At 43.4% G+C, this 24,022-nt stretch overlaps 3 protein-coding genes across 3 annotated transcripts; 2 read left to right on the forward strand and 1 right to left on the reverse strand.

The window, feature by feature from the left end:
- The first annotated feature begins 3,131 nt into the window (after positions 1–3,131).
- Positions 3,132–16,967, forward strand: snrnp200 (small nuclear ribonucleoprotein 200 (U5)). The gene is made up of 44 exons (XM_063489233.1): positions 3,132–3,415; positions 3,634–3,797; positions 4,675–4,846; positions 4,942–5,134; positions 5,231–5,286; positions 5,372–5,470; positions 5,579–5,731; positions 5,822–5,921; positions 6,007–6,143; positions 6,225–6,302; positions 6,421–6,594; positions 6,727–6,864; positions 6,954–7,109; positions 7,192–7,362; positions 7,449–7,642; positions 7,748–7,871; positions 8,702–8,851; positions 8,951–9,193; positions 9,288–9,476; positions 9,571–9,768; positions 9,860–10,012; positions 10,095–10,175; positions 10,323–10,406; positions 10,549–10,655; positions 10,743–10,861; positions 10,950–11,104; positions 11,297–11,486; positions 11,577–11,750; positions 11,878–12,038; positions 12,155–12,382; positions 12,464–12,655; positions 12,779–12,957; positions 13,049–13,200; positions 13,316–13,424; positions 13,541–13,649; positions 13,734–13,923; positions 14,010–14,174; positions 14,279–14,400; positions 14,500–14,643; positions 15,364–15,540; positions 15,633–15,793; positions 15,909–15,990; positions 16,084–16,176; positions 16,258–16,967. Exons 1-44 carry the CDS (start codon positions 3,371–3,373, stop codon positions 16,405–16,407), a joined length of 6,411 nt encoding a protein of 2,136 aa, XP_063345303.1. The 5' UTR covers positions 3,132–3,370; the 3' UTR covers positions 16,408–16,967.
- A 1-nt stretch (position 16,968) lies between these two features.
- Positions 16,969–20,018, reverse strand: ciao1 (cytosolic iron-sulfur assembly component 1). The gene is made up of 7 exons (XM_063489236.1): positions 19,613–20,018; positions 19,358–19,506; positions 19,154–19,265; positions 18,977–19,065; positions 18,682–18,883; positions 18,513–18,579; positions 16,969–17,412 (listed from the first exon to the last, which is right to left on the reverse strand). The coding sequence occupies exons 1-7, from the start codon at positions 19,749–19,751 to the stop codon at positions 17,178–17,180; spliced, it is 993 nt and encodes a 330-aa protein (XP_063345306.1). The 5' UTR covers positions 19,752–20,018; the 3' UTR covers positions 16,969–17,177.
- A 429-nt stretch (positions 20,019–20,447) lies between these two features.
- tmem127 (transmembrane protein 127) lies at positions 20,448–23,016 on the forward strand. The gene is made up of 3 exons (XM_063489237.1): positions 20,448–21,167; positions 21,266–21,430; positions 21,525–23,016. Exons 1-3 carry the CDS (start codon positions 20,930–20,932, stop codon positions 21,833–21,835), a joined length of 714 nt encoding a protein of 237 aa, XP_063345307.1. The 5' UTR covers positions 20,448–20,929; the 3' UTR covers positions 21,836–23,016.
- The last annotated feature ends 1,006 nt before the right edge of the window (positions 23,017–24,022 follow it).

Genomic DNA, 24,022 nt, shown 5'->3' on the forward strand with positions numbered 1-24,022 from the left:
TGGATGTGAGAGCTGTATAAGTGCAACCCATTTGCCACACATTTTCAAAGCACTTGTGTATCCAATATGAATCACACAGCATTATTACATCATACCAAAACACATGTTTATGACTAACATGTACATAACAGTTGAATAAATGGCTTTATCGGCAAATGAGTCAAGTGCTTCAGGGAAAAGTAGTGAAATCAGCAAAAAAAGAGAGAGAGAGAGAATCTTTTAAAAACCAGCTTATCTTTTCATCAAAAACTGAACAGTGTGTTTAAAAAAAATTGTATTAGGGCACTAAAAGCTTTACAAATATGTGGCTGTACAGTTAAAATGCATGTATGTCATGTATGAAAAACAGATTTTAGAAGAATATTGGTGGCTGATGGAAAGAAATGTTATGTGGGATGATAATAACCTCAGAGGTACCTGAAAATCCAACCTGGACAGCTCTTCATTAACCATTGTCATACCTACGCGGAATTGTAATTTTTTTATATTTTGAAATATTACATTTTGGATGTTGTAGCTCACAGACTGTGGCCCACGCCGCTAATCATAGAGTTCACAGTGCAGCTGTACTTGTAATTATATTGTCCACAATGAGGCTCATCTTTCTCATTTAGCAATTTTAATTTAGATCAAAATGACAGTCAAAGACTAACAGATGAGTTCCTGAAGAACAGTTCTTGTACATGCTTCTTTTTGCACTTCATAAATCTGACGTTTATTTACACCAAGAAAACGTTTTGGATCTTGACCTCACACTGTTGAAGGTGCTGAACAATTACTCTTTAGAGTGGAGTGAACCGAAAGGACATCCACACTTTAACTCCACTCTTTATAGTGGACTCTCCTGTGTGGGGTTCAAAGCTTTATCTTGCATCAGCTCGTCATGCAGCTTAGAAGATAATGTACATGGGGGAAATAATTATTTGATCCTCACTTGAAATTGTAAGTTTGCTCATCTATGAACAGTCTCTAATTTTTATTGTAGCTTCATTTTCAATTTGTTTTAGATGAGAAGTAGACACAAATCCCAAATCAAACATGGACTTATCCATTGTGAAATTTGTTCACACACTTGCTCTCTGATGGATGCATAAGGGGCAAGTCAGGGTTCAGTATCTTGCCCAAGGATGCTTTGACATGCAGACTGGAGGAGCCAGGGAATCGATCCTGCAGTTGAACTGCTCTAATTCCTGAATCACAGCCACCCTCACTTGCCCCCTATTTGTGGAGCTACCCGCTAACACACAGGACTAGAGATGTCCCAATCCTGGATCTATAATGTTTAAAGAAACAATTTAGTGAAAGCAAATACTGATACGAATCAATCACATTTTTTTAATAATTTCTTTTTCCCTATTTTGTGCCAGGGATACAAAGAAGTTTTCATTTAATAAAACTGCCTGGTCTATTTAAAAGTCTGTCGGTTCCTTGTCACGCTGTCATTGAACACTTAGCCACTGCCAAACTGATGTGACCAAACAAATAAACATCAGCCAGTGCCACAGGAAAGTGTCTCATCTGCAGATTGGTCTACAGCTAAGTTTGGCTGGTATAGTGATTCCACAGATAACTTTAAGCAGAGTTTCAGCATGTACAGTAGTATGGTATTTATCAATGGGCTATCACATTAAGTAGTACTATACTGTGCAAGTGGTGGTACAGATGTCTACTATGGTAAATCAGCATACTGTATCTGATACACAATAGCAGTAATAATAATAATAATTACTAGTAGTTTTAGTAGTGATAATGAGAAGGACATTATTTTTAGTAGTATTAACACTACATGACTCTTATGAAATGATTCCAGTTTTACAGGATGTAAGCATGATAGACAATATAATGAAGTTAGCACAAAAAGTGTGTTTGTCTCTTTGTTGTTACAATGCGTCTTAGCAATAAGTCTTATATCAATAGAAGGCCTGTTTATTTCTCCTTAAATGGTGTCACATTTGCAAGGAAAATGTATTTGTGGGTTGAGCATCAGGGTTGCACCCATGAAAAACTTGCCAAATCTTCTCCGCCAGTGCCAAACAATGTACTCTGTTGTGGGATCTCATTCTTCAACCAGCATTTGTTGCAAGTTAGGCAATTGTGGTTGTGTTGGTCATTTTGGCATGAAGAGAGCACCCAAAGCTGATCCCACAAGTGTTCAATGGGGCTGATCTCAGGACTGCAGGCAAGCCATTCCATCCTCTCCACTCCCAAATTCTCGAGGCAATCTCTGATAATAGCAAGGGTGGTCATCTTGGAGGATAGAGTTTGATCCCGGACTGTGGAGATACACTGGTTGCGTAATCTCATCTTAATATCTCTATGATGATTGCCTTTATGATGATAGGTCTGTTACGCTATCGTGCAGAAATGAGCATAGCAGTCTCTTTAAATCTATGAAGTGGCACTGGCAGAATCTGGACTCATCGCTGAACAGAACATTCCTGCATGTGTCGCTGACATCAGCGCAAACAGGCCTGACGGTGAAGGGCAGTCATGGGATCCTCCTGGCAGCACTATGAGACCAGAGATTGCCTGTCTTCTGATTTTCTGGGTAAAGTGCTGTCGGCCATATTGTCCTGCAAATCATGATGGCAAATCTAAAGAATAGCGTCAACAGTTCCTAAGTGCTACAACAAAATTGTCTTGTGCCGTCGTCTTCTTCAGATGCCCACTTCTTTGCCTGTCTCTGACATCCTCCATTATATGGAACTTGGCCTTCAATTTGGAGATGGTACAAGGACTCACTCCAGATAATGCTACAACTAGGACACCAGCTTAAAGTTGCCCTATGGCACAGGCCCTATCCAGATCAGTCAAATGTGCCATGCTTGGAGCAGACACCAACTGACTGCTGTAACAGGGTCCATGCTCACAGGTGCTGCTAATCAGGTGCTGCTAATCAGCGTCTGACTGTCAACACCTGATTCTGGGGTACCAGATGCTAAAGCTAAAAAAGCTTAAAAAAAAAAAGAAAAAAAAAAGCTGTTAGCAGAGGAGATTTGGCAAGTTTACATAAGTTTATATACCTATGAATACACTGACATAACAATAGGACATTGAAACGAAATAAACCCAGCCTGCAGGGGGCGCTGCTCCTTTGCCTCGCTGATCCTGCTCTGACCTTTGACAGCGGAAGAGGAAAAGCGCGGCTTGTTGTGCGCTCGTGTTAGCGGCGCTATTGTAACGTATGGGAAACGCATTTTGTTGTATGAAACTCGGACTTTTCAAAAACTGGCTAATGCTACAAGTTTAATCAGTGCACTCATGTTCACAGCGTCTCTTTAAGCAGGCAGAGTGAGGTCGACTCTGTGGATAATAACAGTCAGTTAGCCGTTTCACAAAGTGCGCTAAAACCTGAGGGAAAACCAGCACCATGGCGGATGTTACTGCTCGAAGCTTGCAGTACGAGTACAAAGCGGTGAGTGTATTTAGAGTGAGACAAAAAAAAAAAAAAAAAATCAGAGGCAGTGGTCGATATTCTGTAAAATTATCAAGAAAGGTGTTTGGATTGTACTGTTTTTAATTGATATTTCTCCTTGTTTAGCTAGCCGTAGTGCTAACTAGCACTTACTTTAGTCTGTTGCAGCGCAGACTGATGTGTCTCATCATCACACTGTTTTTATGCCGAACTCTTAGAACTCTAACTTGGTGCTTCAAGCCGATCGCTCTCTGATCGACCGCACCCGGAGAGATGAGCCCACCGGTGAGGTGCTGTCCTTGGTCGGGAAGCTGGAGGGGACCAAGATGGGTGACAAGGCCCAGAGGACCAAACCTCAGAGGCTGGAGGAGAGACGAGAAAAGTCAGTGCAGACAGCTGCATATATTGTTCATGTGAAGTTAAAGCAATACGTAATTTATATACACTACCGGCCACTTTGAAGTTCCTTTTCCCATTGTCATTAATGCAAATGTGCAATAGCCAATTACATGCCAGCAACTCAGTGCATTTAAGCATTAAGGCATGGTCAACCTGCATATCAGAATGAAGAAGAAAGGTGGGGTGACTTTGATCATGTCTGAGTATGCAGAAAAGCATCTCTGAATGCACAACATATATGGATGGTATTATTTGGGATAAACAACATGAAAGCAAGACTGCTGGCGGTCTAATAGTGTAGTTGATCTTTTTGTTTAAGCATCCCATTATAATTGCAGTGTACCTTAATCTGACAGCTGTTTATAGCAGGATAACGCACTATGTCACAAAGCTCAAATAGTCTTAAACTGATTTCTTAAAGCACCTCTGGGATGTGGAGGAACAGGAGATTTGCATTATGGATGATGTGTAGTTGTCAAATCTGCAGCTACTGTGCGATGCGGTCATGTCAGTGTGGCCCCAACTCTCTCAGAAATATTGGCTTTAACTTGTTGAATCTATAGTTTGAAGGCAAAACCGGTTGATTTAAAACAAAACAAAATAATCCAGTATTAAAAATCACTTCATTAGTTCCACGTGATAACTTAATTTTAAAAAACTGAAAATAAAAGCATGGGGAAGAATAGCTGTCAAGTTTGATGTGTCTTCAAGGCGATTCTCAAGAAAAAAAGAAAAAGTGAACATATGTGACATGCCTTGGAAGATGTTTGCCACTCAAATGGCCAAATATGGCTCTGCTGTTAACATATGATCTTTTTTTTTTTGTTAATCTCTTTTTTATTATTATTATTTTTATCCAGGAGAAGAAAAAGAGATGAAGACAGACATGACATTAACAAAATGAAGGGCTTTACCCTTCTATCTGAAGGCATTGATGAGATGGTGGGCATTGTGTACAAACCAAAAACCAAAGAGACCAGAGAAACATATGAAGTGTTACTGAGCTTCATCCATGCTGCTTTGGGAGATCAGGTCAGCGAAGGCCACAACTGCTTTCTTGAAATATTCTGCTTCTGTTTCTGTTACATCTTGCGTGTTTTACTCAATATCTCATTACATTTTTACAGCCGCGTGATATTCTCTGTGGAGCAGCTGATGAAGTTCTGGCTGTGCTCAAGAATGACAAAATGAGGGACAAAGAGAGGCGACGGGAAGTAGAGCAGCTTCTCGGACCTGCTGATGACACGCGCTACCACGTCTTAGTCAATCTGGGCAAAAAGATCACAGACTACGGGGGGGACAAAGACTTGCAGAATATGGGTAAGCACATTCAGAGTAACTGTGGAATGAAAACTGTACAAGATCCATCAGTTTTCCCTAAAAATATTCATTATGTGCGGTATTTTCTATCCACAGATGACAACATTGACGAGACGTATGGTGTCAATGTTCAGTTTGAATCTGATGAGGAGGTGAGGCTTGCAGCTCTTAAGATTTAAAGCTGAGCACATTGATTGATGGGTTTGTGTCACTGACTTTTCCTGTCTTAACATACAGGAAGTTGATGAAGACCAGTATGGCGAGGTACGAGATGAACACTCAGATGAAGACAGTGAAGGAGTGGAGGCAGCTGTGGATTCCACTCTCTCAGCTAATGTAAGTTTCCATTTATGGCATTACTGTATTAAGCCCATATTTGTATTTAGTCTTTGTGAGATATTGCAACTATGCTGCACAGTAACTAATAAATTACCTTTCACTTAGCTCGGTGGTGCGGGTGACGTGATGACAGTGAAGAAGAAAGATTTACATCCTCGAGACATCGACGCCTTTTGGCTCCAGCGTCAGCTCAGCCGGTTCTACGATGACGCCATTGTCTCACAAAAAAAGGCAGATGAGGTCTTAGAAATCCTCAAGGTAGGTTTGTGACGTTCCCTGTGTTTTTGTTTGTTTAGAGCAGGTAAGTTTGTATTTGTCAACATCATTCTCTCGTCTCTTATTTTACAGACTGCCAGCGACGACAGAGAATGTGAAAACCAGCTGGTGTTGCTGCTCGGCTTCAACACCTTTGATTTCATTAAAATCCTGCGTCAGCATCGTCGCATGAGTAAGTGCTTTGTTGAGTGAAACTGTTACAGAGCTAATGTCTTTGAAAAGGTACTGATTTCTTTCTCTTCCCCCTTGACACACAGTCCAGTACTGTACCATGCTGGCAAGTGCTCAGAGTGAGGCGGAAAAGGAGCGCATCATAGGAAAGATGGAGTCTGATCAGGAGCTGTCAAAGATTCTCTACCAGCTGCAAGAGACGGAGAAGGAGGATATTATTCGAGTAAGGAGGCTTGATTGTGAGATTATGTGAACTCTTTGTGAGACTCAGTTTGTCACATTTATTTATTTTTGTGTCCTTTAGGAAGAGCGGTCTCGCAGAGAGAGAGTGAGGAAGTCCCGTGTTGATGACTTGGAAGCAATGGACATAGACCATGGAGAGGTATATAACACTTTCAATATATTAAGTACAAATCATCCTGTCAGGAACATTACTTGTTGTCAGTTTTCTTTTAGACATTTCTAAACGGCATAGGAAAATTGTCCTTTCTGTCCTACAGTCAGTGGCCCCTCGACAGCTGCTAGACCTTGACGACCTGACTTTCAGTCAGGGGAGCCATTTCATGGCCAACAAGCGTTGCCAGCTGCCAGATGGCTCGTTTCGTAAACAGCGCAAGGGCTATGAAGAAGTCCACGTACCTGCCCTCAAACCTAAACCCTTTGCTGAAGATGAGGTTTGTCAGTTATGTTTCTTCATGGGAGCATTTTAATTGTCCAACTGAGCAGCAGCTAAGGAAAAATAATAGTAATAAGTAGCATATAACTGTGTTTGGGTCCTACAGTCAGCACTGTTTTTGTGCCATCAGGTACTTGTTCCCATTGAGAAGTTGCCCAAGTATGCCCAGGCTGGATTTGAAGGCTTTAAAACCCTGAATCGCATTCAGAGCAAGCTGTTCAAGACCACCATGGAGACAGATGAGAACCTGCTAGTGTGTGCTCCAACGGTGAGCACGCTTTGTTAAAGCCAAAAGTGTGTCAGTACTTTGCCCCAGCTGGATTTTGTCTTATGAGTTTGTGTTTGTTGTGCACACAGGGAGCCGGTAAGACCAATGTCGCCCTGATGGCAATGCTGAGAGAAATTGGAAAGCACATCAACATTGATGGAACAATTAATGTGGACGACTTCAAAATCATCTACATAGCCCCCATGCGCTCTCTAGTACAGGAGATGGTGGGAAGTTTTAGTAAGGTGAGCCTCATCTGTCCTGCGCGGCATACTTGACAATCATCAGGGAGCACAAATCTGAAAACCTTTTTCCTCCTTTTCCCAGCGTTTGGCAAGTTATGGCATCATAGTGTCCGAGCTGACGGGAGACCACCAGCTCTGTAAAGAAGAGATTAACGCCACTCAGATTATTGTCTGCACCCCAGAGAAATGGGACATCATCACTCGTAAAGGTGGTGAACGTACCTACACCCAGCTAGTGCGCCTCATTATCATAGTAAGTGAACAGTTTTGTCACTAAAAAGAGCAAATGTGCCAGTTGACTTGACTTTTAATGATGAACAATTTAATGTGGGTGTTCAGGATGAAATCCATCTGCTGCACGATGACCGTGGGCCTGTGCTGGAATCTCTGGTGGCGAGGACCATCCGCAACGTGGAGCTGACCCAGGAGGATGTGCGTCTGCTGGGCCTCAGCGCCACACTGCCAAACTATGAAGACGTGGCTACCTGCCTGCGTGTCGACCCTGCCAAAGGGCTCTTCTACTTTGACAACAGGTGTGCTGCTTAAGCAAAAAAAAAAATGTTTTTATGACGATTTCTATGAACAGCTGTTTGTTTGCTCTTCCTTATTGCTTATTACTGTACCGCTTTTCTCTGTAGTTTCCGTCCCGTGCCCCTGGAGCAGACTTATGTTGGTATCACAGAGAAGAAGGCCATCAAGCGTTTCCAGATCATGAATGAGATTGTCTATGAAAAGATAATGGAGCATGCTGGAAAGAACCAGGTGAGTCCTGTTTGACTTGTTCTTCCAAAGTGATATAATTCGGTGACCTGAATTAGCCCTGTGTTATCTAAGATGTGTCTGCTAAAATATGTTTTACTGCCAACTGAGCTTTGTAAATGCTACTGACCTCATTTTAATTAGACACCTCTTTATTTTTTTCCCTATTTATTTATTTATTTATTTATTTATTTTTGCTGGATAAGCACAAAATGAGATTTTTGAAACCGGGGACTCCTAACACTGTCTTCTCAGTCACAGTCTGCACTTCACCTCTATCGTATAATCCTCTTATGGAAGAAAACCACAACTCCTGTTTTTGGTTTTTATCATTTTTGCCCTCCAGTGAAAAACAAGATATTTGACATAAACATTTGACATTGTGCTGCTTGCATTGTTGTTACTATGTGGCTTATGTTATAATTTGATCCCACACTCATGTTTCCATATCCATGCATTTTAAATCTGCCCTAAAAAGCGACAGTTCACTCACTGTTATTATCAAGATAAAGGAAAGAGGCGAAGCCCAACAAAATATCAAGAGGAAGTAAATGTCCAGATTTCCATAGATAAACCTGTAGGTTACTACTCTTTGTAACTCTCCTCTCTGGCTCCCAGAGCTGGAGGGTCGAGGTCCCTCTAAACCTGGGCCTCCTGTCAACCCTGTGTCCACACAGACCTTTCCAGTGTGTACGTGCTCTTGTGTGTTTACACACAGGGAACTCACAGGGCTGAGGTTTTGAATGTAACTTCTTACTTCAGTGTTGTTTCTCTAAAAAATCTACAGCACTGCGTTACCAAATCTGAAAGCCTTACTTTTTTCCTCCCAACAGGTTCTAGTGTTTGTCCATTCCAGGAAGGAGACAGGGAAAACTGCCAGGGCCATAAGGGACATGTGCCTGGAGAAGGACACTCTGGGTCTTTTCCTCCGAGAGGGCTCTGCATCTACTGAAGTGTTGAGAACTGAGGCGGAGCAGTGCAAGGTGAGCAAATGTCATTAACTGGAAACATTTTTTAAAACTCTTGTGTGGTAAATGCTTTTAATACCAGAACTGAATGCTAAATTTAACCTTCTTATGCAGAACCTAGAGCTGAAGGATTTGCTCCCATACGGCTTTGCAATCCACCACGCTGGTATGACCAGAGTCGACCGTACGCTGGTGGAGGATTTGTTTGCCGATCGACACATCCAGGTTCTGGTGTCTACAGCTACTTTGGCTTGGGGTGTCAATCTGCCTGCACATACTGTCATCATCAAAGGGACCCAAGTGTACAGCCCAGAGAAAGGCAGATGGACTGAACTGGGTGCCCTGGACATTTTACAGGTCAGCCCATCCTTTCTTGTTACAAAACATAGTAACGTCTACTTTAGTTTGCAGCTTCACTAACTCTATTTATCGAAAATGTGTTTGATTCCAGATGCTTGGTCGAGCTGGCCGTCCTCAGTATGACACCAAAGGAGAGGGAATCCTGATCACGTCCCACGGAGAGCTGCAGTATTATCTGTCCCTGCTGAACCAGCAGCTGCCCATTGAGAGTCAGATGGTGGGCAAGCTGGCTGACATGCTCAATGCAGAGATAGTACTGGGAAATGTGCAGAATGTAAAGGTTAGTGACCTGAAATGTACATGCAGCTATTTAAGACAGAAGGATCTAATTTTCTTCATTGCTTTAAGTTTCAATTTCTCAAATTTGTCATTAGGATGCTGTGAACTGGCTTGGCTACACGTATCTCTATGTGCGTATGCTTCGCAACCCCACCCTGTATGGTGTTTCTCACGACGACCGGAGTACAGACCCCCTGCTGGAGAGGCGTAGGATGGACTTGGTGCACACAGCAGCCAACATCCTGGACAAGAACAGCCTCATCAAATATGACAAGAGGACCGGCAGCTTCCAGGTATGCACTTCTCAGCTGAGTGTTTGTCGTTTTATTCTTGGGAGTAGATATACTGATTAGAAGTTTCTCTTTTTTGCCTCTTCACCCAAAGGTTACAGACCTGGGCCGCATTGCCAGTCACTTCTACATCACCCACGACTCAATCCAAACCTACAACCAGCTGCTGAAACCCACGCTCAGCGAGATCGAACTCTTCCGAGTGTTCTCACTGTCCTCAGAGTTCAGGAACATCACAGTGAGAGAGGTATGCTGACCCCCACACAGCAACGATGGTTTAAATATTATATCTAAAATGAAGAAAAGTAACATACAGCTTTATCTTGTAGGAAGAAAAACTGGAGCTTCAAAAGTTACTGGAAAGAGTTCCTATCCCTGTGAAGGAAAGCATTGAGGAGCCCAGTGCGAAGGTAAAGACAACCAGTGATGGTGTTTATGAAATGCAAAATATGATCTGCTTGGTTTCCAGAAAATGCACACCGTGCTTTTATAAAGATTTGGAGTGGTTTGCAAATTGCAGTAAATAATACTTCCTGTGCTTTGTGTTCTCATTTCAGATCAACGTGCTGCTCCAGGCATACATCTCTCAGCTGAAGCTCGAAGGCTTTGCTCTCATGGCTGACATGGTGTATGTTACACAGGTACAGAAACGGCGTACTTCCGTTATTGATTTACTTTTCCATGTTTCCCTATATGCTTATTTAAAAATTTCATTTTAGCTTGAAGGAAAAGTCCCAGGCTTGATATAATTCATAGAAATTTCCTTGTATATTCTTCCTGCAGAGTGCTGGGCGATTGATGCGGGCCATATTTGAGATTGTGCTAAGCAGAGGCTGGGCTCAGCTCACAGACAAGACCTTGAATCTCTGCAAGATGATCGATAAGAGAATGTAAGCTCTTTCTTGACTCACTCCTAGATTAACACTGCCTTTGCTTGGTCAAAGCTACAGGCATCTGATACTCTGTCCTCTGTGCAGGTGGCAGTCCATGTCTCCTCTGCGTCAGTTCAAGAAGCTGCCAGAGGAAGTGATCAAGAAGATTGAGAAGAAAAACTTCCCATTTGAGCGACTCTACGACCTGAACCACAACGAGATTGGTGAGTTTCCTTCCTCTGTGTTACGGTTTCTGAATTTCTTCCTCAGCCTAGAGAGTAATTAAAAACCTCCTGGGTGTTTGATTTCTAGGTGAGCTGATCCGAATGCCAAAGATGGGGAAGACTATTCACAAATATGTCCACCAGTTCCCCAAGCTGGACTTGGCCGTTCATGTGCAGCCCATCACTCGCTCCACACTCAAAGTGGAGCTTACAGTCACACCCGACTTCCAGTGGGATGACAAGGTCAGGACTATAATGGAACGCTAATCAGACAGTTTTTCCAATACCGTTGTACTCTGGGGGGGACCAAAATCAGGGTATTGGTCCCAGTATGTTGACTGCACCCTTAATCCCTGAAGAAAAATGATCAGCCCAGAGAAGACACTGAACTCTCTTTTTTCTATACTCCTGACTTACTTTCGTTTTCCTGTTTAGATTCATGGGTCGTCTGAGGCTTTCTGGATCCTTGTTGAGGACGTGGACAGTGAGGTCATCCTCCACCATGAGTATTTCCTCCTCAAAGCCAAGTACGCCCAGGACGAGCATCTTGTGACTTTCTTTGTCCCGGTGTTCGAGCCTCTTCCACCGCAGTACTTTATCCGTGTGGTCTCAGACCGCTGGCTGTGTAAGTGCTTTGATTAAAAAGTGTCATAGCTTCACATCACAATCATGTCAGCATTTTAATTCATTTTTGTTTCTTTTGTTTTTCCCTAAGCCTGCGAGACTCAACTCCCAGTATCTTTCCGTCACCTTATCCTACCGGAGAAGTACCCCCCACCCACTGAGCTGCTGGACCTGCAGCCTCTTCCTGTCACTGCCCTCAGGAACTCTGCCTTTGAGGCTCTCTATCAGAACAAGTTCCCCTTCTTCAACCCCATTCAGACACAAGGTAGAGACTACATGCTGTTCTCCTTAATCCAATTTCATCATCATTTAAAAGTTGCTTCCCCGTTAGGAACAGTGGTCTGTTTTCACAAAATTTTCTTCACTCATTTGTTTTACGTTTACTCCCGCAGTCTTCAATGCTGTGTACAACAGTGATGATAACGTGTTTGTGGGAGCTCCCACCGGCAGTGGAAAGACCATCTGTGCAGAGTTTGCCATTCTGAGAATGCTGCTGCACAATGCAGAAGGTCGCTGTGTCTACATTACCCCAATGGAAGCACTGGCTGAACAGGTCTGAATTAACTGAGATTTAGGAGTGCACCTATGAAAACTGGCAAACTGTTTTTCTTCCAGCCTGATTCTGTTAGATCTAAAACTGACATGAGTGTGGTTATCCTTGTGTCTCAGGTCTTTATTGACTGGCACCAGAAGTTCCAGGACATCCTGGACAAGAAGGTTGTGTTGCTGACAGGAGAGACTAGTACTGATCTGAAGCTCCTGGGAAAAGGTGACATTATTATCAGTACCCCTGATAAATGGGACATCCTGTCTCGCCGTTGGAAGCAGAGGAAGAACGTCCAGAACGTCAGCCTTTTCATTGTGGATGAGACGCACCTTATCGGAGGCGAAAATGGAGTAAGAACAGAGTACTACTTGCTGCTGCGCTTTTGTGTATGTGTGTGTGTTGTGTTAATGGATTTTGTTTCTTGTCATCAGCCTGTGTTGGAGGTCATCTGCTCCAGGATGAGATACATCTCTTCCCAGATTGAGCGTCCCATCCGTATCGTGGCCCTCAGCTCATCTTTGTCCAACGCCAAAGATGTGGCCCACTGGCTGGGCTGCAGCACCACAGCCACATTCAACTTCCATCCCAATGTCAGACCCGTGCCTCTGGAGCTGCACATCCAGGTCTGTAAACAGCATGTTAGTCAACAAATAGAGAAATGTATTTCTTAAACTGATCAGTGCTCACAGCCAAGAAAGTACCTGTCAGGTTTCTGATTGGCTGTCAACCTTTTACTGTTTTTCTAGGGTTTCAATGTGAGTCATACTCAGACTCGCCTGCTGTCCATGGCGAAGCCGGTCTATCACGCCATCATGAAGCACTCTCCCTCGAAGCCAGCCGTGGTTTTCGTCCCATCCCGCAGGCAGACTCGCCTCACAGCCATTGACATTCTCACTTTCTGTGCTGCTGATGTGGTTCCTCAGAGGTCAGTCAGCACGTCGAGATTTTCACCTTAGACAGACAAATTCATGGAAATCTTCACACTGTGGTCAAAGAGTAAATGTCTGTCTCTGCAGGTTCCTGCATTGTGCTGAGAAAGACCTGGCTCCATTCCTGGAGAAAATAAATGATTCTACTCTGAAAGAGACTCTTGCCAACGGCGTGGGATACTTGCACGAGGGCCTCTCTGCAACTGAACGCAGAATAGTGGAGCAGCTCTTCAACTCAGGTATGACTCACTTCTGCTGCACTTTGTGCTGGACAGGTAGGTGGTTTTTAGAAAAGGGGAAAAAACAAAATTGAGACTAATTTTTTTTTCCCCTTCTCTTCTTCTGCTTTGACAGGTGCTGTTCAGGTCGTCGTGTCCTCTCGTTCACTGTGCTGGGGCATCAACATCTCAGCACACCTTGTCATCGTCATGGACACCCAGTACTACAATGGCAAAATTCACGCGTAGGGCATCCTCTGTTTATACTGGCTTTTTTTTTTTTTTTGTTATATGAAACATATTTAATGAAGGTTAGTATGTACTCTGCTGGTGATATTGACTTTTTGCTTTCTTCTATCAGATATGTGGATTATCCCATATATGATGTCCTCCAGATGGTGGGCAAGGCAAACAGGCCCATGCTGGATGATGAGGGGCGCTGTGTAATCATGTGTCAAGGCTCTAAGAAGGTAGACAGACCTCAGTCACTTCTGTCTTGTTGAAACAATGACTGTACAACAGTAAGAACAAACCACTTTGTTTTTTCTTGATAGGATTTCTTCAAGAAGTTCCTGTACGAGCCGCTGCCAGTGGAGTCTCACTTGGATCATTGTCTCCACGACCATTTCAATGCTGAGATCGTCACCAAGACGATAGAGAACAAGCAGGATGCTGTCGACTACCTGACATGGACATTCCTTTACCGCCGTATGACCCAGAACCCCAACTACTACAACCTGCAAGGTGAGTCCCGTCCTTCAAAGGGAATAACTGACTTATACTTCGGATGTTGGGACCATGTTGAGCTGTGGCTTCTGTCCTCCTGACAGGCATGTCACATCGCCACCTGTCTGACCACCTGTCTGAGCTGGTGGAGAACACCTTACACGACCTGGAGCAGTCCAAGTGCATCAGCATCGAGGATGAGCTGGATGTAGCACCACTCAATTTGGGCATGATTGCTGCCTACTATTACATCAACTACACCACCATCGGTTTGTGCTTGCACTTCCTGGATTTTTCATATTTGTGTCATCATTCCTTCACGTATGTGTTCAACTCAAGCCTAACTGTGGTGCTTTGCTCTTGTGTCGTACAGAGCTCTTCAGCATGTCACTGAACGCCAAGACAAAGATCCGCGGCTTAATTGAGATCATCTCCAATGCTGCCGAGTATAAGAACATTCCCATCAGACACCACGAGGATGCACTTCTCCGCCAGGTAAACAAAGTGACGAGACTCAAAGAGAGCAGCATTAACACATCTGCAAGAAGACACCAAGATGAAATAACACACTTTTATGTGCTCTTTGCATTTCAGCTTGCACAGAAAGTGCCCCACAAGCTGAACAACCCGAAGTTCAATGACCCCCACGTGAAGACTAACCTGCTGCTGCAAGCCCATCTCTCCAGGATGCAGCTCAGCGCTGAGCTCCAGTCAGACACCGAGGAGATCCTCAGCAAGGTTCAGTTTTTTCTCTGTAAAGCCTAACAGTTATGTTTCTGGATTTTATCCATCTATATGTTTTTGAACAAGCTATTACTTGCACAAAAAGCACACATATAAACAAAATGTGTCTTAAAAAGAATGAACAAATCACCAGACCAGTTACACACATCCAAAAAGACAACAAACAAACAATGAAATAAGCAAGCTTCCATATTTGATACATAGAAAAGAAATTGCTGCCAGGTTTCAAAATACAGTTAGGCTGATGTTTTAGTAAAACAGTTGTAAAAAGTACATGATGTCCTAAATCCACTGTACATGTGATGGAGGTGAGGAGTCCTCTTACTGTAGGATGAGCCTTCTTGTCACATGAACAAAAGACAGCTTGTACCCTGTTCAGATTCACATTTCAAGGGCTTACACCAAAACATTGCTGTAATAGATTTTAGAAAGCATTTAAAAATTAGACAGGTAAATTTGTTAATTTTGGATTTGACTGAAATATATGACAAAGGCCCAAAAAGACTTTAGAATGATCCCATAGGGAGTGGGTTAGATCATGAGATCACTGTAAATCAGTGATTCCCAAAGTGAGTGAAATTCAGTTTTAATTCAATTCAGTTTTACTTACATAAACGCCAAATCACAACAGCAGTCGCCTCAAGATGCTTTATATTGGATGGTATATTTGTACACTTAAAGAATATGTGTGTGTGTGTGTTGTCTTTTTTGTAGGCTGTCCGACTGATTCAGGCGTGCGTCGATGTGCTGTCCAGCAACGGCTGGCTGAGTCCTGCACTGGCTGCTATGGAGCTGGCTCAGATGGTCACTCAAGCCATGTGGTCCAAGGACTCGTACCTCAAACAGCTGCCATTCTTCACCTCAGAGCACATCAAGCGCTGCACAGACAAGGTAAAATGTCTGACTAAGAGAGTCTGACTCTCACTTTAGTGTAGATGAATCTCATGCTGATTGAACGTGCTTACGTTTCCTTTGCTCATAAGGGAGTGGAGAGCATCTTTGACATAATGGAAATGGAGGATGAAGACAGAAGTGCATTGCTACAGCTCTCGGATGCCCAGATGGCCGACGTGGCTCGCTTCTGTAACCGCTACCCCAACATCGAGCTGTCGTACGAAGTGGCAGAGAAGGACAGTGTCAAGAGGTACGTGTACAGTCTGTCAGCAGCACTTTTCGCTGCGTTTCCTGGAAATGAAAAATTACATTACAAAATTGCACAGATGGGTGGGAAATTGATCTCTTTCCATATTTATTCACAGTGGCAGTCCAGTTCTGGTTCAGGTTCAGCTGGAGAGAGAGGAGGAGGTAACAGGTCCAGTCATTGCACCGCTCTTTCCCCAGGTTAGTACTTTTCAAACATCTCCATGACGTATATATTTCTTTAATTTTCACCTTAATGACCAACTCTTGTGGAAATACTTGTCATCGTTATAGAAACGTGAGGAGGGCTGGTGGGTGGTGATCGGGGACCCCAAGTCTAACAGCCTGATCTCTATCAAGAGGCTGACTCTTCAGCAGAAAGCAAAGGTCAGTGAGTCATCTTGTAATAGCCAGAAATTATGTTTTAACCACCAGAGGCCTAACTTAGTTGATGTCCCTCCACCGCAGGTCAAGCTGGACTTTGTTGCCCCGGCGATGGGCATCCACAACTACACCCTGTACTTCATGAGTGACGCATACATGGGCTGTGACCAGGAGTACAAGTTCAGCATAGATGTAAAGGAGGCTGACAGTGATGGAGACAGCGACTCGGACTAATCAGACTTGATTATTTTCTTCAGCAGTTCTCTGATAGATCGGGATCAGTAGTTTTCTTTTTTTGCTGTAGATATCCAACCTGATTCACATTTCTTTACTTTGACTCGGAGTCTGCCATTATCGTCTCTGCTCTTGTGAAAATAATTTTTGTTTTCAGTTGCTTCTTAGTTAAGTCCCCTAAATGATGCCAGTCCAAGAATATAGTGTACAGGATCTGTTTGTCCACATGTAGTACAGATACATGGCTACCCAAGCCCCAGTCTGAGTTTTCAGTATAAGAAGTTTAACACTTTGTACTTTTGTGTCAGTTTTGGGATCTGACAAAAATTTAATTGGCCATTGTGGATTAAAGAAACACTTATGAAGCAGGTGTGCTTTATAAATCCTGGGGGATGGTGCATCCTTAAACCAGGTAGTGTGTTTAAAAACAACTGGCAACTGTCCGGTTATATTTTGGATTGAAATCATTTTATTATGAAATTTAATCCTTGGATTAAATTTCATTGAAGTGTTTTACTATGATGTGCTGTCTGAAATGCTTTTGCAATAAAAAGGAGAAGAAACATTTTTCACTTTATTTTATAGTTAAACATGTTATTTGTATTAATTCTCAGTGGCGCTGCTACTCAAAGCACATGAAGCAGTATTCTCAGCATGGACACAGATGAGCGCTGATGTCAAGCAGAATCCTGATGAGCTATAAAATAATGATCTGTGGTGAATGCCGCAGAAAGTTCCCAATTTAACGCGTAACTGCACTCCAGGGATGTTCATTCCTCTTCTTGGAACTTCCAAATGGCGATTTCTCCGTTATCGCTGCACGAAGCCAGGAGTCCCGCCTCCTTTGGGTTCCAGGACACACAGTTAACATCTTGGTTGTGAGCTCTGGCCACCTGAGCAGCCAGCGAGAATACCGGCTCGTCGGGATTGGCCGTCTCATCCTCCTTGAAAACTCGCACTGCGTCATCACCACAGGCAGTTGCTAAAGCGCCAGTCAGCTGACACCTGCAGAAAGATTTGGGTTCACTGTGACGTCTAACAATGACAAATTCATGCACGTGGCGACCACATCTTTGGAATTTCTGGTGGTCAATTATGGCCACCACTTTATGTTCGTGCATAATTCCTGGACACAGAGCACCACATATTCCTCAAATGTGACCACACTGCATTGTTATGGAGAAATTACAAGTTGTGGAACAGTTACCCCGTTGCTATCGCAAGTCGATCTTAAATGTGCAGTGTGTAAAAACGACTAGATGTCAGTAAATTCAAGAACACATTCAGCTGAATTCTGTTTTCTTACACCCACCAATTCAAGTGCAGAATCCTAGCTACAGTTTTTGCCTCAAAAACTGCCATTAACCTGTAGCTACTGTACACAGCAAAAGTTGGATCCATCCCAGAGTCTTTTTCTTATCTGGGTATGCTGCTGATTGTCAGGTGAGATGTGTGCTAATTTTTTGTCTTATTGCAGCCATCTGCTGGTAGCCAGCGTTTGTGAAAGGTTTTGGGTTTTTTTTACAATGTGACAATATAACGAAACTGAGGGAAAGTGTCATTTTTAGGACCCTTGAGCCTAACATTAGCTGGTATTAGAGGATCACGTCTGCTGACAATAAGTAATTGCAACAATATCAGGAATAAATGAGCACTTTCATGCATGTTTTTGTGTGTTAGAGCCCTGACTTCAGTTTAGGAGACGAGACTTGAGGTGAGGAGGAAAAGGATGACATTTTATTCAGTTACCAGTCATAGTGTTTCTTTCCTTTGTGTTTTCACTTCTTTGGTGAAGGAGACCCCTTCTCAGATTACAAAACACATGTATGATCCTTCATATCTTTAGTCTGAAGGTGAAAACACAAATGGCCCCCACACCACACGAATGCCCCGTCCTTTAGCATACTATATATCTGGTTTAGAAGTTTATGAGAATGCATCAATTTGTTGGAAGATGTAATTCCACACTAATAAATGTATATTTATGAGCACAATGGGGGTTATTTTTCCATTAAATGACTTCAAACAATGACTGATTGCACCTTTGATGATTGACTGAAGCATTCCTACAAGAATAGAAGAGTGCATTACAAAAATAGTCTTACCAGGAAACATCATACACTGTTCGTCCATGGTACCCAGACAGAGTGCAAACACACTTCCACGACAAATCTTAAACAGGAGACCAGAAAAAACATACCCATTACTGTCGATATTTTTATTACCACATTGATTTATGATAAAACTAATTAGTCCTAACCACTGCTGACTCACCCTGTCCACTTTCAGCTGGATACTCTCTCCAGATCTTCACAGTGCGGTCATCGCTGCACGAGGCCAGCCTCTCACCAGCCGCATCAAAACACAAACTCCACACTGTGGACGTGTGTCCCTGTAAGGTGGCCCGGCACTCCCAGTCATCATCCTCTTCTTTGTAAAGACAAATGTTGTTGTCGTAGCTGGCTGAGGCCAGGAGCTGTACAAACACACGGTGAGTGCAGGGTCACGTGGTGTTACAACAGGAGATGGAAAAAAAACATTCATGTGGACAGATCCGAATGAGACCTACCTCCTGGGTCGGGTGCCAGACAACGTGCTTGACATCTTGGGTGTGAGAGTTCACAACTGTAACACATTCATACTCGTCTTCTTCATCCACTGCAGAGCAGGAAGAGACAAGGTCAAGTTTAGAAACAGGCAGTGGTGCAGATCAGTAGGTGCAATTTAGGCGCTCTTTAACACAAACCTTCCCAAACCCAGACGCTCTTGTCTCGGCTACATGTGGCTAGAAGATTCCCTGAAGGGGCCCACGCCACGCACTTGACCTCGTTTTCGTGTCCTTCCAGCACAGTCAAACTCTAGGAGACAAAGCGTGGGTAACAATCTGCAGAGATGCAGCATTTCTAAGGCATGACATTCAACACACTGAACAGGAGACCTGTCATCTGACCTCAAAGTCATCGTTCTTCTTTTTCCAGATGCAAGTGGTAGCATCAAAGCTGGCAGAGGCCAGATAATTCCCACATGGAGACCAAGCCACTTTCCTCACAGTGCGCTGGTGTCCATCCTGCAACACGTTCTTGCATATCCAGGAGTCACCTGAAAAACGAGAGCCGGGTAAAGGGGTGAAGGATGTCAACTACTGTACTATAATGCTTTGTTATGAGGCTGGGAGTGTCTGTGGTTCAGTTCATGGAGAGCTCACCTTCTTTCCCCCATATCCGGATGGTCTTGTCGCCCCCACATGAGGCCAGCAGCGTCCCGTTGGGGCTCCAGCTGACGAACCAGCAGCGGGAGTCCGGGTGTGCGCTCAACCTCTGAACCAGGGACAGAGCCTCCTTCATGGTCGAACTGGGGAAATACTTCCGAGTCGTTGTCACTGACACTTAGCCGAGAAACGAGACAGGAAATGGCCCGAAACACCGAAAGCAGACAGATAGCAGCAGCAGCAGCACTACGGCCCTAAACCACAGTCAACACCCAAGGCACGGATACAAAAATGGCTGTATCTGTGCTGAACACAGCCTTTAACTAGCACCAAACAACAAAGTGCAGAAGTTCACAACATCAGCGGTGACCAAAATGCCGCCATCTTTGCTTATCTAGTCCCCGCGCTGCATTGTGGGTTGCAGTTTCGTGGTCTTTTTTTTTCCCGTCGGCAAATTTCACGTAAAAAACAATTACGTGGAATTTACGGTGTTTTATTTTATGTTGTATTTTATTGTATGTATTTTATTGATCTAAGGTTTTATCTTGTTTGTTCTTACCTAACTTGTAAAGCACTTTGGTCAGTCTTGTTTCTTTTAATTGTGCTATAAATCTTTTGTCATCTCTTTTTATGATTTCATATGACGTATTCACGCGAGCACGTTTATTTTGTTAATGTACAATGAGTGAGTTTAATAAAATAAAGACGAGAATTTTATGTTATTGTATGATGACTTTCACTGTCATAGGAGGAGTCGCCAGTAGGTGGGAGTACTGACTTTCACAGCTATCGAGACCGCGAAGAAGAAGAATGGTATGAACAAGGAAGTCAAGTGTTTTCGAGGAAGCCAGCGGACGTTTCCTTTTGTTTTCTCTTTGTTTTTTTGTGTACCGAATCTATCGTTATTTTATTAGTGTTGTTAGCTTTATTACTTTATAGACGTATGACTGTCGTGTCGGTCGCTGTTAAAGTTACTTTTTGTAAAAAAGAAAAACTTGACGATATTTTACGTTTACGAGAAGTTAGCTTTTCAGGCTAACAACAGAGCTAGCAGGCCTGAACGCCATCTGTCCATTGTGTTGCCGTCAGTCAGACACCTGCGCTGCTTTCGATTAAACAGCTAGTTTTATGGTCTGTTTTAATTTGGAAACAGAGTGAACAAAGGAGCCGGGCCGCTGTCATCAGTCCAGAATTAGCTTTACCGGCTGTCGGTTTTTTGGCTGACTTGCTCGTTACTAGCGCAGTGCTGTCAGGTACACTGACAATAAAGGGAAAGCAACACTATACATCAGAGGACGAGGAAATCGGATTAGGATGTATGCCCCGCCGGGTTCTACTGTCCCTGGAGGCCGAAGGAGAAGGGGGGGCACCTCGTTGCCCAAGCAGCCGGAGCGGAGCCTTGTGTCGGCGCTTCCCGGAGCTCTGTCCATTACAGCGCTTTGTACAGCTCTGGCTGAGCCGGCTTGGCTCCGCGTCCACGGAGGAACGTGTCCGAGACAAGAGCTGGGGGTGTCAGATGTCCTGGGATACATTGACCCCAAGCTTCTGGATGGTGAGGCCCACACACAAGCTCCGTTAAAAACCCACAGCAGCAATTAATCCCAGATGTCACGTGTAATGCTCTGTGATGTGCCCGTCTGTTCCCATCAGATTACTGCGTGAACCCGCAGACCATCTTGCTGCTGAGAGTAATCGCTGCCTTTTGTTTCCTGGGAATCCTCTGCAGTCTGACTGCTTTTCTCTTGGATGTGTTTGGTCCCAAGCACCCTGCCCTGAAAATAACCCGCAGATATGCATTTGCACATATTCTCACAGGTAATAATCTTTTTTTCCCCTCATGCTGTCTAGAAAATGACAGACAATGTGTAAATTCAATGGTCTGTAACTGTCTCTTTCTGTCTCCCACCAGTGCTGCAGTGTGCCACAGTCATAGGTTTTTGCTACTGGGCCTCGGAGCTGATCTTGTCCCTACAGCAGCAGCACAAAAAGTACCACGGCTCTCTCATATACGTCACTTTTGCTATCAGCTTCTACCTGGTGGCGGGCGCGGGCGGAGCATCCATCCTCGCCACAGCTGCAAATCTCCTTCGTCACTACCCCACTGAGGAGGAAGAGCAGGCTTTAGAGCTGCTCTCGGAGATGGAGGACAGCAGTGAAACATTTCCTGCCGATTATGACATTGCCAATCAATTTCAACCGCCACCCGCATACACACCCTAATGCCACCAGACTCGCCTTGCTAACACCTTTCTCTCTCAGCACAGCTACTTAGCTTGATGGGCAAAGCCCCGCTCTTTATCAAATGGATATCTTTGCAAAAATACTCAGTGAACACAGCGTGTCAGTGCGCAGGTTCCTTGAATGACGGTGCTTGGGTGCATGAAAGCTTTCTTTAGTGGTGACAGAAATTTAGAAGCTAATTCTTACTTTCACCACTGGAGTTGTTAGTGAATTGCATGTAAATGGCTTTTAGGGATTTGGTTCTTACATGTAAAGAAAACTAAACTTGCTGGAAGTGCTCAACACGGCTCTTGACAATTAATTGATGGAACAACCAGAGCTGGATCGTTTTTGTACGATTTAGTTGAATGAGTGCTGTCAGCGGTTGTTTTGCTTTTGATCGGACGTGAGTGGAGCTTTGTTTGCTTTATGGTTTTAGTTTGACGTGCTTGCCATTTGTGTGAATTTTATTTTACCGACACCTTACAGATGCAGAAATACACTGACGAGATTCTTTAAACATCTTTATTTTATATAAGATATCAAATTGGACCTCATTTATTGTCTGTGCTGTCTTTTTGTAGTTTTTGCTTTGTTCATCTTTTCACTAGTTAAGTCTTCGTTGTTCCCTTCTGTACTTGACATAAGAGAACTGTCAGAAATTGTGAGCCAGGTCTTTGGTGTTTTAAAACGAATCATGGTGTGTGTGTCCGCGCGCGCGTGTGAGAGAGTGTGTGTGTGTAGCAATTGAGAGAAAGTGAGAAATATGTTTGTATTATTTCACAGTAAGGGTGACATTTAGTTTAAAAAACACCTCACAGCATCAGAAGTTGTTCATTATATTTCTCGTGTTTGCTTTTGAAAAAAAAAATTATTTGCACTTTGTGATTCCCACATGTGACTGTTTCAGTATGCATTTCCAGTGCATGAGTTCATTTGTGTGAAGACTTTAAACTTTGAGTCACAATCTTAACAAGACCATCTCCCACAGGCAGAGGCTTGGACTTGTGACTGATATTGTGATTCTTGTTGGTTGTGTATTGTTCTGTTGATTCCATAATTTTCTGCATTTGTCCCTCAAACTGTCACTATAACCCCCCTCCCCTCCTCAATTTGTAAATAATGATCATTTATACATTTAAAAAAGAAGTGATCATAATAAAGGAAACCTCATACTTTTGCCTCTCGCTCGTCATCTGTGAATTAACATCAATTTATTGTGATTTCAGCAAATGCAGCCTGAAGGATCTGCATTGATCTAACAGTGTTGTGACTTTAACGTTTACGTCTGCCTGGGGTATTTCTGGTCTCGTAGTCTAGAGACTGTAGACACAACATGGCATTAAAGAGAGTAAGAGTCTTAAGGTCTAATGGACTTTAGCGCACGTATGGTACGCCTTCTACTGTGAAGAGTTCAGAAGTATGAAGCAGTTTAAATGCTCGATCCATCCGTTTTCTTAACCACTTATCCATTTGAGGGTCGCAGTGAGACTGGAGCCTAGCAGAGAGAGGCAGGGTACGTCCAAGACAGGTCGCAAGTCTGTTGTAGGGCTAGCACAAAAAGACAGAAAGCCAATCACAGTCACATTCACACAAATGAGTGATTCTGAATCACCATTCACCCTACCAAGAACAGAGAAACCCCATAGAAAAGCCCCATCCGGCAGGGGGACTTGAACCCAGGATCTTTTTGCTGCGGAATAAAAAAAGTCTTACTGGCAAAGACTGCAAGGCTTTTCCTGGATGCATAATGTGATCAATAAACAGTCTTTAAATAATGAGCTATTGTAGAATAATGTATATCATGAGGTTAAATTACAGACTGTCAAGTTCTGCCACACTTCATAAATCAGATTACCTTAGATTACTTTGAACTAGCTAAACGCACAAGATTTAAACAATCCCTGTAATTGAATTGGGACAAAGGAGTAACTATAGAAAGCGGGAAAAAAGGGCTCACTCAGGCATCACATCGATTGTTGTCTTATACAAAAGACACTGTGACTGTTCTGCAAAAGTATATGTTAGCTACTCTAACATTTTTAGCGTCTGTTTTGCAAGTTCGCTCGTCTGCATCTGTCACCAAGAATTAAACTATTAAAAGGTCAAGATACTGTTTGGGTTGAAGCACTACATGTTTACATTGCTCTTCAAAGCTGAAGTGTCACTCTGTGGCCAAATGACTTA

This window comes from Pelmatolapia mariae, linkage group LG12 (genome assembly GCF_036321145.2).
Source record: "Pelmatolapia mariae isolate MD_Pm_ZW linkage group LG12, Pm_UMD_F_2, whole genome shotgun sequence".
Lineage (NCBI taxonomy): Eukaryota > Metazoa > Chordata > Actinopteri > Cichliformes > Cichlidae > Pelmatolapia > Pelmatolapia mariae.